Here is a 16,518-nt window from a genome sequence, read left to right as displayed (position 1 = left end):
CTTCCTGTGGAGGAAACCTCTCTACAACTCACCTGACCCAGAAGGCACACATATTTTTCTGGGTTAACATAAATGCTAGAATTGAAGAAATACCAAACTCTAAAGGCAGGATTGTGACATGTAGGTGAGCTCCTTTGCCTCCTAAGCTTTTGTCCTGCCAGTCTTTTCTGTGCCTTACCATGAAACCTGTGCTAGAAGTCTTCTGGGAAGCTCTTACATATGGCAGGGTTAGTCTTCAGGGATGCTTCAGGCAGAGACCTTCTCAATGGCTATCCTTGCGTCACATGGGCATTGGGGAGCATAAGACAGCTGAGTTAGGGTCCTGTTCAGAGCCTAGGATCAGGCGACCTGTATAGTCTAAGGAATACAGGAGTCCCTCTTCCCACTGCCAAGGACAAGGTTCCAAACCTGACTAGTGAAGCCCTTCTTCTGATTAAGGCAACATGGCCCCCTGGTTATGAGTACAGACTTCCAAATCCAATTAGTGTGGCTTTTAATACCTACTTTGCTATCCAACAGCCACAACAATGAAAAAGTTGCCTAACTTTTCTCTGCCTCGAATTCCTCATCCATAAAACAGGGATGAAAAAACAAAACAAAAGAAAAATTTATAGATTAGAGTTAAATGAGAGTATGTGTGAAACTTCTGATAGACAAAGCATACTTAAAAAATGGGAGTTTATCAAAAGAACCATCAACTAGCAATGCAACCAATTTAGACAATTCCCTCTCCCGGTGTCTCTGCGTTCTGATTCTAATTTCTGAGAGTTGGCTCAGAACACAAGGGTGGCCCACTTGGCCTCTAAAGTTCGATGATTCTCAGGTCCTGTAAAAGGACACTGAGGAAACCATGAAATGCCAGGGGAGGGACCCAGGCACTGTCACAGGGAAACCTGAGCCCACAGCGCCATCTAGCCCGCTTGGCCCACGCCCCGCTGCGCCTGCTAGTGCAACCCGCCCGAGCATCCTCCTCTTTTTATTTTTTTAAAGTATAATTACCGGAGCTTATGTTTCACAGTTAATGCTGTCAAGCCTTTTAAACTAATTGGTCTTTTATAGAAAATTTAACTGAAAATTAACACATCTTTTAATAACATTGCCTTAACTTTAATGGCTCTCTGCCTCTCGTTTATAATTGCTCTAAAATTGTCATTTTCCATGTCATAGCTGCCATTTTTTATATTTGCTAGTTTTCATGGTGTAGATTTTTATTTTTAGTATTTTTCTTTCGTGAGGGATGAAAATGATTGGATTTTTTTCCCTATCCCAGGGCTGCCTGGCCTGATGTGACAGCAGTGGTCTGTCCTGAATCTAGCAGGACATACCTCCATGTGCCTGATTGACACCACTGCTACCTCTTCTGCCTTGGGATGGCCATGGGCCCTCTGTCTCCGTGTGAGCAGTCAAAATGGAGGCTCTTGAGTGGGGTGTAAGAAATAGGGTCATGGAGCAATAAATTGTTTATATAACTAAAATCACATGGCACTAGGTTAGCTTGGACTGATAGAGAACTCAGGCCTCTCCATAACACCAGGTTCAAGGGTTTGGCACTTAATGAAAGTACAGGAAAGACAGTAAATCATGTGAATCCACATTCCAGATGGTCACACCCTCCAGTCTTACTGACACAAGTTCATTTCTGGCAAACAGAGGCCAGCTTTCTGATATTAAAGATGAGAACGTGGAACCATATCTTCTGGGTACCCCTGACTCATCTACCCACTAAGCTTCCAAATATTATCTAAGATGTGTGTTCATGAAAGAGAGAAAGAGAGAGGATAAGTGCACACAAACACATAAATATACATATATGTACATGCATATATACCAACAAAACTGCTTCTTTGTAATTACATGTGATCTTAAGAAATACATATCTGCTCTGTGAAAGATTTCCATATGCCTTTGCCATTCTCCAATTAGCAGAAAGTCATAACGGGTAACATCATTCCCATTTAACGACTGGGCCCAGCTGGGCCCCAGACAGTAGAAAAGATGTGCAAGGGCTGCCAGTGAGCCAGGACCAGAAGCTACAAGTCCTAATTCATGACCCAGTTTCCCTCCTCCAAGTCACTGCCTTTGTTCTGAAAATATGAATGCACTGGACATGCAAACTCCTGCCCTGGGCATTGTGGTGCAGTGGGCAGAGCAAAGACATACCTGGCATAACTGGCTCACATTGAAATTTCTCTCTAGTTCCTGGGGGGATCCTGCAGCGGAGGTCTCTCTATAGGCTGGCATTTACACTTCTCAATGTATTGTATACTAGTAATGGGGGCCTCTGCTTTTCTCTGCTCTTTCTCTTAACACTGTTATGATATGCTCTTTCTTTATTTTCTAGATTAGGTAGGTGCTGCAACCTAAAGCTTCATGAAATCTTATTTTCTAAAAAAAAAGACAACACTCCCAACTTGTGTGCACTGGAACTCATTAGCTCTTGTAGTAGGGTTCCTCTTTTTCTCCTCAGAAGGAGGTAGCTCCTCACTGCTTCTTCAATAATGATGGTTCAGTGTGGTTGGTATCTGTTTAGGAAAGGTCCAAGGCTCAAGGGAAATGGACATCATGTGCACAACCTCCTAACTCAGAGGACAAGCAAATGGCCAGAAGGCCAAGGATGCTGTCTGACCACAGACATGGTAATGCAGACACGTAAGATTAGAGGCAAAAGGCAGGAGGCTGGTAAGGCCAGGAAAGTGGAATGAACCAAGCAGGGAAATGACATGAATGAAGCAGACCTGGTGGGATGCAATAGAGAGTAGTGTGGACTATGGCTAAAGGGAGCAGCTGCTCAGCTCAAGCCAATAGCTGCTTTATGGGAATCTGGGACCCCACTTTCTGACTCTAATTTAAAGAAGGCAGGAACCCAGATTTTATATAAAATCTTATCATTTAAAAATATTGGCAACAAATTCAATTTAAAAATAAAACCTTGAGAAATGCAGAAGTTGTCTGTAGGGTGGATGTAGATTGCAACGTGACATTTCGAGACTTCTATTACAGATCTTTTATTAGAAACAAGATATCAAGCCAAGTATGATGCCAATATATTGTGCTATTTCTTTTTCTAAAATGAGTGTATGAGGATGGAGTGTCGCACAAAAAAAATAATCAGGGGTTACACTTCAGGAATCAACTCAGTGATGGGCTCGCTGTCCTAGCCAGCGTATCCAGAAACAGTGGCATTAGGAGATGCTGGTGGCTTTCAGAAGAAGGTGGATCCTCTCACCAAGTCAGAAGTGTCTCATCCCAGACTTAGAACTGGGCTGGATGTGATCTATTGTACTTGCAATATTCAGTGTGGCCAGCGGCCTTGCTTTCTTGATTGCTCTCCTGTCTACCACATTCCAACCACAATGGCCTCCAACTGCTTCCTCCAACCAGCTTGTGGTGGAGGAAACCAAACCAAAGTGGTGACAAACCAAACCCAGCTTGTCACCACTTTGCAGCTTTGGCCTTTGCAGTGTTCTCTCCTTCTGGCTTTTTCAGTGTCAGCTTCAACGTTACCTCTTAGGATAATTTTACTCTGACCACTGAGGGTAAAACAGGTCTCCACATCCATTCAAGCTATTTCATGTTTTTCAAATCAATTATCCTTATGTGACACTATTCATTTATTCACTCATCTATTTACTCTTAACCCACTAGAATGAAAGCTTAAATAACATGAGGGCAAGGTCTTCATCTTTCTTTTCCACAACTGAATCCCCAGCATGGGGAATCATGTCTGCTGTCCAGTAAGTGCCCAATAAATGTATTGATTATAAACACTAGCAACAATAAATACATACAGAGCTTGTCATGTGCTAAGCACTGCTCTAATTGCTTTACAACCTTTACCCATTTACTCATCTCTGCAACCCTCTGACATGGGTACTACTATTATCTTCATTTAGAGAGAAAACTGAGGCACAGAGAGGTTAAGGTTACGCAGCCAGTAAACAGCAGTTCTGGAATCCAGACCTAAGCCATCTGGCTCTTGAGTCCATGTCCAGTATTCACTTTCCAGGGTCCTAGTGGAGCTTAAATTGGGGCTGGGGTTGGGAGAAAGTGATAGTTGGGTGAAAAAGAAATCTGAATACTCATAAGTGAATTTGATTCCTAAAAACAGAGAGGGTTCCTTTCATCTAGTGTGACTGTGTGCATCGAGATGGTATCATTCTGAAAAATACATTTCTAAGTTATGATCTTCTTAGAGACATATATCCAAAAGCCTAATTATTCCCTCTCATCCTGTGTTTCTGCAGTTGATTTGTGAGATAAAGCCACAGGGCCATGTCTATAACATCCTGATCTGTTCCAGGAATGCCTGTGATGAATCAAAATATTATTCTTTTAACAAATGAAGCAGTAAGCAGCAGGAGTGGGGTTATAAAGGACAATATTCAGAGAATGTTTAGACACATGATTAAATGACAATTTGGGAGAAGCGCTAGAAAAAGGAGACTGTCGACACCTGAAGAGATTTGTGTGTGGATGTTGTGAAGTTGCTTATGAGTGAATGCCTGCAATGGAAGTTTACCTCTGTCTCCTGCTATTTGGAGGAGTCTCACTTTCTCAATTTATATTCCTGACAGCCCTTTTTGTTCCTTCTAGTTACTGCCTTGGCACTTGACTAATCTGCTTTTTCATACATTAGGGTTGGAGTAGAATGCAAAGAAATCACAGGTAACATTTTATCAAAACGTCTAGATCCAACTGGATTTGTGGACTCAGACCCTACTCAAGACCTCATTACGAAGTTTGTTCATCCTAGACAATGAAAATAAGACCTAGAATAATTTGATAAGCATTTTGATTAATGATTTGAAAAGTTGCCATCAATGAGTTACTTAAATATGTCTTGCTTCAACACTTAAACCAAGGGTATTCACATTATTGTCCAAAAGATCCAACAGTGTAGCTAAAGTGCCTCACACAGTTCTGGGCACTTAGTAGATGATGCTCCTGATGATAAATACAATGACAGTTACCAGATTCCTGACACCCTTTTATCCCAGGCTAGAATGCAGAAGACATGCTGCTCTCATACTATTGCATGCAAACATGCCTTACCACACTATCCCAAACATTTTTGCTTGCATTTCAAAGGAGATGGGAGATGGCTTGTTTAAAATTTTCAAATCAATTCACTTTGAATTCTCATTTGAATTTCCAAGAACTGACTACCTACTAATGATATAGATGCTTGTGCAACTCAAATCCAGATGGGCCTCCACCTCCACCCTGTGGCTACCATATGCCCCTTTGTCTGTGTTGAGAAGAAGTTCTCTGGTGCTCAAATTGATTTTATTCCTTGGAACCAGGGCTGGTTTCACGGGTGTTCAGCCTATGTGGTTGCACAGGGTCTGTTCTCAGATGGATCTTTGTTGTTTTGTTTTGTTTGATTTTTTGAGACAGGGTCTCACTCTGCCACCCAGGCTGGAGTGCAGTGGCTCTATATCATCTCACAGCAACCTCCACCTCTCAGGTTCAAGTGATTCTCATGCCTCAGCCTCCCAAGTAGCTGGGATTACAGGTGCGCACCACCACACCCAGCTAATTTTTAAAATATTTTTAGTAGAGACAGGGTTTCGCCATGTTGCTCAGACTGGTCTCAAACTCCTGGGCTCAAGTGATCTGCCCATCTCAGCCTTCTAAAGTGCTGGGATTAGAAGTGTTAGCCACTGCGCCCAGCCCCAAGTCTCTTTTGTTTTAATATTCTGCTGTCACCATTTTGAAATTCTTAATAACCCATGAAAAGTGACCTTGCAAATTATGTAGCCAGTCCTGCTAGAAACATACTGAATATCTGATACGTAGAAACGTAAACAATTTTATAAATTTGGAATTAAAAAAATGTTATCAGAGTATTTTGTAGTTCTGAAAAAAAATATTCTACTGTAAATAGTTTAACCATCTCTTAGAACAGTCTTCTGAGATCTCTGTAATTAAGATCAGAACTAAAATAAAAATTTCTAATGAGCTGAATTACCAAAATCCATTTGAAACTGGATTTGAAGAATATGAGGCCTATGACTGAGAATACGGTGTTCCTAGGAATACATCTTACAGCTTCTATCATTCCTTCTGGCTTGCTCAAGGAGTTTGCCCAAACTGAGCCCAACATCACTGGCTGGTAGAAAGGTTAGCCTTGGTATCAGCAGGCCATAAGAAAGATCATCAACCCCAGGAAACCAAGGGGGCCCTTTTCCAAGGACCATTTTATCTCCCTGTTGGCTTGGAAAGCCATGGCATGGCATGAAGCCCAGTCAACCTTAATTCAGATGAATGTCATTTCACAATCACTTTTAAATCCAAAGTTCTGATTTTTAACTAAGATATGCTTGCAGCTGGACAATGTTCAGGCATACAGAATAACCCAAATTAGTCTTAAAAAGCTGTATGTTTTCTTTCCTCAAATAGAGGTCCTTCTGGGACTAGCATTATTTAATGAATAGCTGAGACTGGTGCATAATTAGCATATCAGTTGTTTAGCATATTCAGGAGAATAACCTTCAGCGCTTTAAGAAATATATGTGTGTAAAAACTCTGAGTTCTGTTTATGGTTTTAATGTGTTCAGAAAAGCTCTTTTTCATGGATTCTCCAAAGGTCAGTTGTTCTTCAGCCTATGTCTGCATTTTCATAAATTGAGAATTTGAGAACTCCAAAATAAAAAAGCTTTTCTATGTAATAAATAAAGATGCTCAGTGAGAAGACTTCATAATACCCAGGCTATGACTCATTCTAAATGTCTACTTCTGCCTTTTGCAGTGAAAGATGGCTCCATTAAGTTGGGACCTATTTTTTAATTGTTATTTGTTTTTTGGTTGCAAACATGAAAAAAAAAAATGCCTGATTGCTAGATGTACGTCAAGTTATAAAAGAAACCAAAGCTGTGTTTGATCCCTCAGCCAGCCCACCCTCCTCTCTCTGCCACTAACTCTTCCCTGCAGCAGATACCCTGCCAGGCCTTGCCTCCATGCCTGGTTCTCTCCCAAGGACTTCGGTCTCAGTGACAGGCCTGGTAGTCACCTTTGACCCACTGTTCTCTCCACCTTCTGCTCATGTTCAATCTCCTCCCACAACAGCCAAGGCAATCCCCTTAAAACATGAACCTGATTATGTGACTCTCCAACTAAAATCCTTCAATGCCTCATTATTAAGAAAAAGTCCAAAACCATGAAAATGGGTTTCAAGGTCCTGCAGGTCTAACCTTGGCCATCCTCCTGCATCCTTGTCTCACCATGGCCCAGCCTCACAGGGTTTCTTTGCCTTCTTTGAGAGACTCAGGTTCCTCCCTCCACCATCACCAGGTTTTGCATTTGTTCTCTTTCTTCTTCAGGGAATACTCTTCCCCCAAGTTCTCCCCTCTTTATGGCTCAAATTTTAGCATAAAATGTACAACTTCCTTGGGGAATCTTTCTGGGATCCCCAAGACCAGGTCAAGTCCTCACCTATATTTCCTCCTAGCCCGCCTTGCCTTCCTTGCACTTGAGGAATTTATAATCAAACATTTACTTGTGTGATGGTTTTATAATGTGGGTCTCCCCTTCTAGAGTGTGAGCTTCCAGGAGTCTTGCTCTCCACTGTGGCCCCAGTGCAGCCCAGGGCCTCAAAGGTTGGAGGTGCTCCACTGGCACATCCTCTACCCTTGAGTGAGGAGGAGGGAACAGAATAACTCACTGCGCTCATGAGCGAGTCCAGGACACTGACGGCAAACGCTGTCCCGCAGGCAAAGGGCTGCGTGAGGTACAGTTCTGTATCGGGGTCATCATCATCATCTTGGTCCAAAAACTGAACATTAGTATCATTCACTAGAAAAAGCATAAAATAAGAATTAGTCCTGAAGACCACACACAGGTAGTGAAGCCAGAGGGAGACCAGGCTACTGGTTTAGAAACACTGAAGTCATTGAGAAGGAAACAAAAGCATGGAAGAAGCTGTAGATGGATCTTTGGGTGAGGGGGGCAGTGGGACTCAATGGACTGTTCCTGTGTCACTGTTTAAGTGTCTGAGACCTGGAGAACAATGAGTTCGAGCAGGCTTGCTCCACGGCAGGCCGCTGGAGCACCAATAGACTGTGCTGGCCAGTCCTTTGGCATAGTTTTAGGATCATGACCTAAAAACACCTTCCAGTGCTTTTTGGTAATGAAGTCCTTTGAGAGATGGACATATTTCAATGATGAGCAGCCATGCTGGGATAGTCATTTTAGCCACAAAGAAAAGAAAGCAGCTTATTGGGAGTAAGGAGCGCTGGAAGGGGAGCACAGCAAAGGCAGAGAGCAAGGAATGCACCCGCAGGCATAACCCACAGCCTACCCACTGGGATTGGCCTGGGTAGTTCCCTGGGGTCCCAGGCCCTAAATCTAGGTCCACACCCAACAGGCCCTGTTTAATACACAGGAAACCCCAGGTGGGACGGATGCCTGGCTGTTTCTTGCTGCTTGCTGACAAGGACTTGCTCTGCATTTTGAGTTGTGTGGGGACATCCCATGTTCTCCCTTTCCCCTACTAAACAACTCAATCTTTTATGTGCTTGCGTTCAAGCAGATGCAGCATTGGATGCTGTATTTCATTTCCATCTGAGGATTCCTCAAGGACTCCTCCCGCACGCACGTGCAGACTGATTAGTTGTGTCACTCAGATGTCTTTAACTTATTAAAAATTAAATGACAAATTAATTTCCATTCCCATCTTGGTTTCGGAAATTATCAGTTTTGCAGAGCAAGTAATAGGGGAAAAGTCGGTGGGGGGATGGAAGAAGGGAGCACTCACAATTTCTGGAATAATTATTGTGCTTTTAGGAAGAGAACAGATGAGGTTTCCTTTCCCTGATTCCTTTCTAAATGTATCAACAGCTAATTCTGTTTTCTAGAGTTATTGTTTTAATTTTTTAAGCAACTTTCTTGGTAACTCTTCTTTTAAAAAAAACAAAAAACAAAAGTTTTGTTTATTGTACGAAGCAGAATAAATGATACTAGCATGAAAGACTAGGCATGGAATTAGTATTTTTAAATGACATCATCTTGTTTCCCTAGAGAAAGATTCTAATGGGGGAAAATCTTGGCCCTGTTCTTCCAAACTTGGTCACATTTGGGTCCCCATTGTTTCAGCAGCAATTGAATTGCAGGCTAGTGGTGAAAGTCCAAAATCCAGGCTCTGACAACTGGGCTTCAGTCCAGCCTGTCCTGCCAACTTCCTTGGGCAAAGTATTTCATCATTCTACACCTTAGTTTCTGTCTCTGTAAAATGGGGGAGTTACAGCAACTCTCTCATGAGGCTATCAGGAGGCTCATACAAATGGGATTGTGCCCAGTAAGCCTGGTCCAGCATCTGGATCATGCCATGACTTGATAAATGCCAGCTGTTATCATGATCTCCCTTCTGACATTAAATACCTGTCCACCCATTACAGCATGAAAATGCCCAGCTTCCCTCTGCCTCTCTTGGAAACACTGAAGGTCTTGCTCAGGGGTCTTTCAAGAGGTAGCTTTTCTTCACCTCCCTTCACTTGTCCAAAGGGATGTTGAAAGTCACTGTTTAGTCTTTCTGATTTGTGAGTCAGAAAATGTAAACCAGAGACCACATATGGAAGAATGTGGTTTTAGTTACTTGTAATAGCCACCAATAGTATGTGTGGCAATGCTCCAAAAAGCACAGCATCTGTTACCTCTTATCAGGAAGACAGGAAAGGGTTGGTACCAGATATGGAGGTGAAGTGACTCCAAGTAGTGGGAGGGGACTCCAGACTGTCAGTGAGCTAGGCATTTGGGGTCATGGGAAAAGCACTCCAAGAGACTAGCCAGGGTCCAGTGAATACCCTGTATATTGTTCTGAAATACCCAGTCTCAGAAGGAGAGCAAGCAATGCTACCCAAGGCCTATTTCACAGAACAGTAATTATGTGGGTGCCAAGAGGTACTCACATAATCACCCCAAAGTATATGTGGTCAAACACAATTGGAATAGTCAGGTAAAACAGCTTTAACACAGTCCTTTCTTGTGAGACTCTGAGGAGCCTTTGCCATGCTAACATCAATTGAGAGTCTCCAAGTAGATGAAGAGTGGAAAGTGCTACACAGCTTTGAAAGCCTGTGTGGCCTTGGTGCCCTCTGTATCTCTTAAAATTCATTATACTGGCCTGGCATAAGGCAGAACACATCTCAGAACATGTAGATAAATAAGAAGTATTCATGGGGGATGTGGGAGGTGAAGTGGTCTGAGGAGGGTGCTATAGCGGCTAGAGAAATAGGTTTCAAGGCAGAAGATAAGGGTGGTGTGAGCACCTCAAAGATTCTCTGAACACAAGGAAGAAATCTGGTGTAGGACAAAGGCTTCTGGAGAGTCAATGATGCTAATCAAATACCAGAATTGTTGCCTTAGGTTTGGGGCACCAAGCTTTTCCTTTTCTCTTCTACTAATGACAAATTAAGATATACTAGTTAGACAGCAGCACCTGAATTTCAAATAGAAAATGAAATTCCTGGCAGTGAGGATTCTGAAATGCTGCTGTAGGTTTGTGAGATGGAGATGTTTGGATTAATTTTCTAACCAGGGGTGTGGACCACAACGAGCCCTGGGTCTCTTATGGCCCTCCAGTTCTGAGGAGAGCAATCCAGAAACCTAGGGCTTTTAAACAACTACACTAAACATGAAAAAAACACCCATCCTATGGTTGGAAACAGAAAATAGTGTGATACTCCTTGACCTAAGTGAATTTGTCCTGATAAATAGCTATACCTACAATAATGCAGTGTTGAGTGGTGGACAATTTATTCCTTAGTTTCTAGACACCTTGCAAGCAAGATTACTGTGTTGAAAGCCTGCTCCCTTATTTTGAAATATATTTTTGGGCCAAGAAAATGGAGTGTTCATTTCATTTGTGAGTCATGTGAAGGCAGGTGCTCCCACCTCTCTATCCACTCCTCTGCTGAGCAGCACTTTTGCTGTCTCTATTTAGAAGATCAATCCCCAGTTCTGAGACCTGCTGCTGATGGGTGCCCTTCATGGAGTTATTAACCAAGTCGTGGGGAAGTGGGGAAGAGCCTGATAAATGCGGTCATGACTGGAGGCCTTTATCTTCCACCTGAGTCCATTGTGAATCTCCCAGAGAGGGTTCTGGGAGTGGGGGCCAGAGTGCAGGGCTGCACCTGGGTGGTTGCTAACCTTATCCTCTGCACCCTTCTTGAAATCTGCCTTTAGTAAAAAAGGTTCCCCTAGGGACCAGGGGATTTTATGGCTTCAGAAGCAGAGCTTCTGAGAAATGCCCTAGTAGTGGGGGGGAAGAAAGGCAAATAAAGTCAGAATAAAGAAAAATTAACAGCTGGAGGGAAGGTGCCATCTTAGGTTTCTTATCTTAAAATTTTGATATTCTCCTTTGACTTCCTCTGAGAGCTGTGAAGACATGTCACTCAAACTGACAGTGTATTGGAATAGGAGTAGAAGGGAGAAGGCGGGAGAGCGGCATGACAAAAAAAAAGTGGGGAAAAAAGGCTCAGGCCAGAGAAAATGAATTAGAGCAAAGATGCTTTGGAAACAACTGCCAGGTCAGATGGGTGTGATCAAAGGTTTACTGATGCTGTGTGGGGAAAAAATCATTAAGAAAGGCCAGAACAAGACAGTCGATTCCAACCAGAGCCACAAATAAAACACATTCAAAGCAGTGCCATGGGGTAGCCTTTCTGTTACAGCCGGCGAAATAAAAACAAGCTGATGATAGTTGGAAACACCAACAACAGAACAAAAGGAGATACTGATGTGAAGGAAAACAGTGCTTCTTACCCAATTCAGTTATCATTAGAATGTGCGTCCCACTGTTTTTTTCCTGATTGACTGATACCAAAGGCAACTTGCCCGGTTTAGCTAATTGGATACAACATTTAAGGGTTGGGGAAAGGGAGTGGAGGAAAGTACAGAAAAAGAAGAGAGTGAGGGAATAACAGAGGAAACATTCTCAAGTAAAGGGACCCCGGACCATAGGCAGTTTGTATTTGTCTTGGGGGAAGAGGCCACTCTACAGTTTTGCACACTTACTAATGGTAATAGGGAGTGCCATGGCCAGGTTAGAAGTTAGATTCTATTGTCTAACCAACATGGCCCTCAAAACCCCATCATTTTGGGGGCCAGAATGGCATTTGCTGAAAATGGCTTTTGGCTGAGATATTCAACTATAATACGTTAAATGTGGAGTTATTACACATTAGCTTCTACCTTGTTTCCAAAATGGGTTTGGCTTAGATCCGAGGCTTTGTATGTCAGTGGAGGGCTCAGATTGTAGGAGCTGTCCAGATAGAATGCTCAAAAGAGGTTCTTAACAGTAAAAATCACCAGAAAGAATCCATGAACTAAGCCTTTCCTCCTTTCCTCTCCATTCCCAATTGTATGCCCCAATCGCAAATCCATCATCTCATGCTCCTTTGCAAACAGTGACCAGCATGAAGGAAACTGTCTATTCATCTCAGAATAAAGATAGATCAGTTTTCCCTTCCAGTAATCTGCCATATTTTTACCCATACCTTTCTCCCAGCTCCCTCAAAACAAACCCCATAGCAGCTACAAAGTTGAAAGGGCTAAGAAACAAACCAACCTCCTCATATCCTGTATGGTTTGAAAGAGAGAATAAAAATCTCCCCCAAAGCTGACATTGACCCCTACCTAGTTCAGTGATGATGGGGATGTTGACCCCAGTTGTGATGGATGGTTGACGTAACATCCCGTGCACTGGACTGTTATCTGGAGAGGATCTATCCATTCCTGGAGGTGTGAACCCTAGTGGGAGGGAAACAGAGGAGGAAGAAAAATCAGAGAAGTAGAAAATTTGGAAAGAGAGTACACTATATACACACAACCCCAAAAATGTAGCTTATGCATTATTCACAGGTCAACAATTAGTATTCCCAGGATAAACTCTGATGAGTTTTTCATTCTTTAGAAGGACAAGGTAGGAAACCATTATAACCGTAACTCACTTCATAGTTCCCTAAAAAGTCCAGACTCCACACCAATTATTTATTCTGCTCATAGATTTTGGCTCCCATCTCTTTCCAGGGACACAGGAGAATTATCCCTGTTCCCCCTTGAAGTTAGATATGGCTATGTGACACATGAAATGCTCTGGCCCATGAAAAGTGAACAGAGCAAGGCATATCACTGCTGGTTCAGGTATTGGACGGCCATCTCTCTCTTCTCAGGCCATGGCAACTGTGAGGACACAGGTTACTATGGAGATGAAAGCTAGACAGCAGCACTGGACAGTTGCCCAGACCCACAAAGCATTCTGAGTGAAAAATAAAGCTGTGTTGCTTTAATCCTCTGAGATTTGTTTGTTTGTTGTTACCACAACATAACCTAACCTGGCCTGACTGTTACCGTAAACCAATCAATTTCTTATCCTTTTGCTGGCGAGTGACTTAGGCCTCAGTTTTCACAGACTTCTGGCCAATGGGAGGTGTGAGGAAATCTTCCTGGGGCTTTCAGGAAGTGTTTCTTTGCTCTTAAAAAAGAACACATAGGAAGAGATTCTCTTTTAATTTACTGAGCACTGTTTTATGTGCCTGTAGTGCCAGGAACTGAGGCACCAGCTGAGGGCATAACTAACTTAGTGATATTGGCTCAAGTGAATGACAGGAAAAGCTGTCCTGGAGTTCTTGGGGCAAGCAGCCTGGAGCCATCTCACCTCAGGATTTCTCCCTATGTGAGATTTTGTACTCATACACACACACACACACACACACACACACACACACACACATGTATTTATACATATACATACACACAATATAATACGATGTACATATTTTTCTGTTTAAGCTAAATGGAGAAGGAGTTTACTTGCATCTAAATCCTCCTGACTGATGTATATGCCACCTGCTTACGGCTGATCCCTTGAACTTCCCAGCGTGCCCAACAAAGACCACATAAGGTATATGTGGACACGGGAAAATTGGAAAGCAGCCTGCTGGGTCTCCAATTTTGCAGTTTGGGCTTCTTTGGGTCTCAGGTCCAAGTCCCAAGTACATACCTGGATGAGGTTGGAACAACTGTAACTTTCAGTTTAGTGACAGTGAGAAATATCCTGGCTAGGCAGAATGGCTGCCTCGTTAAGGTTTTGCATGGACACATATCAATATTAGCAATCTATTTGCCTCCTGCATTCATCTGGTGAAAATTAATTTTTCTAATGGAGCATATGGCATCTCCACGCAAGTGGCAAGACCCAGTGCACTTACATTTAGATGACAGGCAAGCATTCACATTCACTTCGGTTTCTCATTTTTGCCCTCGGCAGAATGCTACATGGGCTTATCAATGAATTAGGGACTAATTTTAGGAACAAAGTCACTTGCTAAATTTCCAAGGACAAAGCTCCAAATAGATTATTATGTGACCAGATCCCTGACTCACTTTCCAGCAATGTGACAAGATTGTGTTGAGTCTGGCATTTTGGCTAGGTGTGAGTCAGGAATGAAATAAGGGAGTTCAATAATTGCCTATTGTTTTGGAGGCACATAATGCATAAAATGCCAGAGAAAAATAAAAGGGTTTTCTTACTTTCTGCTCTCCTGTGTATACATTTCTTATCATTGAGTGCCATACTTTCAAAAAGAAAAGCAAAGTTTTACTTAATATCCATTCCCTGACTGCACTTAAATTGACTCTTTACATTAATATATACTATGAAAAGGGTAAGTCATTTGATTGACATTGTAGTGTCCATCTTTTCAAACTTTGGAATATGTGTTTTTCAGCCAACCACATAACCAAAAACATGCATTTTAAAATGCTAGCTATTTTCTTCCTCTAGGATGGTGAAGGGGAAACTAAACAGTTTTCATCAGAAGTTTCACTCAAAAGCATGAAAAACTGGAAGTGACAGCTGTGCAGATTCAGTGGATGTGACGTTTTTGAATTTCTTCAACTTGACAAGTAAACACCTTAAATCGGTAATGCTATATGCATAATACATGGCCTGTATTTTGACATCCATCATCAAATGCTGACTTGAGAAAATACGGGTTTGTACGTCAAGGAATAGCACCCATAAAGCAGGGAGAAATGCAGGTCACACAATATTAGGAAAACTGTATTTCATTACAGAACTTTCAACAAGCCACAGCATCCTTTTATTTCATCTTATTTAAAGATTCCATTTTCAGCTGTGAAAAGACTCAATTCCTTTGCATGAAACCTTCATTTAGAAATGACATGCTTGCTTCATAAGCTTCTTTCATTTTGCTTTCATATTCCATTTTCCCCTTCAGTCACCAGGCCTGGTTCCATTAGCATCTGCAACTGACAAACTATGGTGGGTGTCCAAAGACATCTCTCCGTTGAAGGCCTGACTCTCCCCCATGCGTGACTCCCCAAAAAAGTGTGCTTTTATTGGCAAGAAAACTTCATGCCTCTTTTTGCTTCCCTACTTTTCTACTTTTCTACTTTCACAAATTTTTAAAAGCAAAAGTCAACAACAACAGCAAAATTGGTTTCCTCTTTTTCCTGGTGTAAAGTTATGTTAAAGGTGAACACAATTTATTAGCATTGTTTCTTTCTTAGGGGTTCTGATATGGGAAAATGATAGAAATGGCAGGGTGCCCCAGATTCCTTAAATGGCTTTGGAGAGAAGAGAAATTCAGGCACCTTCCATAAAGGGATGAGGCAATCCAGCCTTTGATGCCATAGGATGGTGTCCACTCCATTCCTCATAGCTGCATTTGATAAAGGGGCAGGTCTAAACTGTGGCCCAGTCTCTGACCGTCTTGCTCCCCTTCCCATTATTGCTTGCAGCCATGGTTATATCGTGGGTAGCACCTGAAGTCTCTCTACATTAAACAACACCCTAGTTCTGCATGTGAAAGCACTGGCATGTGGAATATACTCCAGGGATCTACAGCTAGAGAACAGTGAAACTGGGAAACGCTCCCTTCATTAGTTAAACTAACACTTGGGAAATTAATTTTAGAAACAACCATATATTTTGCCAGAAAAGATGACTAAGAATATCACCATCAGAGACGTGGAATGAGAAGTCCTCAATCAGGAAAAGACTGAAGTTTAAATAATCCACAGCCAAAGCTATCATCAGATGGGCTCCTGATTCTTTAGCTATGTCCCCATAGCACTTTGTTGATCATGGCCACGGGAGGCAAGTTTTGTGCTAAAAATGACTTCCATATGTTTGTTGGCCATTTGTATATAACATCACTAATGATCAGGAAAATGCAAATCAAAACCACAGTGTGATACCACCTTCTTCCTGCAAGAATGGCCATAAATTTCAAGAAACAGTAGATGTTGGCATGGATGCAGTGAACAGGGAACACTTCTACACTGCTGGCAGCAATGTAAACTATTACAGCCACTATGGAAAACGCAAAGAACTAAGTGTGGAGTGTGGAGATTCCTCAAAGAACTAAAAGTACATGTACCATTTGATCCAGCAATCCCACTACTGGTATCTACCCAGAGGAAAAGAAGTCATTATTCGAAAAAGATACTTGCACATGCATGTTTACAGCAGCATAATTCACAATTGCAAAATCG

General features: G+C 42.2%; 1 protein-coding gene and 1 long non-coding RNA gene across 9 annotated transcripts in view; one reads left to right on the top strand and one right to left on the bottom strand.

The window, feature by feature from the left end:
* KCNMA1 (potassium calcium-activated channel subfamily M alpha 1) overlaps window positions 1-16,518 on the bottom strand; it is a 767,391-nt gene that overhangs the window by 31,165 nt on the left and 719,708 nt on the right. For all 8 annotated transcript variants that reach the window (XM_017871448.1, XM_017871449.1, XM_017871438.1 and 5 more), the window contains 2 exons: window positions 12,634-12,747; window positions 7,664-7,794 (listed from right to left, as the gene is read on the bottom strand). In XM_017871448.1, coding sequence (XP_017726937.1) covers window positions 7,664-7,794; window positions 12,634-12,747 — 245 coding nt within the window. The remainder of the gene's footprint in view (window positions 1-7,663; window positions 7,795-12,633; window positions 12,748-16,518) is intronic.
* The window catches only part of LOC108529258 (uncharacterized), an 89,385-nt gene that overhangs the window by 12,872 nt on the left and 59,995 nt on the right, over window positions 1-16,518 (top strand). The gene's annotated exons all lie outside the window — the stretch shown is intronic.

This window comes from Rhinopithecus bieti, unplaced genomic scaffold (genome assembly GCF_001698545.2).
Source record: "Rhinopithecus bieti isolate Rb0 unplaced genomic scaffold, ASM169854v2 scaffold_4781, whole genome shotgun sequence".
NCBI classification, from domain to species: Eukaryota; Metazoa; Chordata; class Mammalia; order Primates; family Cercopithecidae; genus Rhinopithecus; species Rhinopithecus bieti.
The sequence above is the reverse complement of the archived record's forward strand: the minus strand, read 5'-3'. Positions and strand labels throughout refer to the sequence as shown.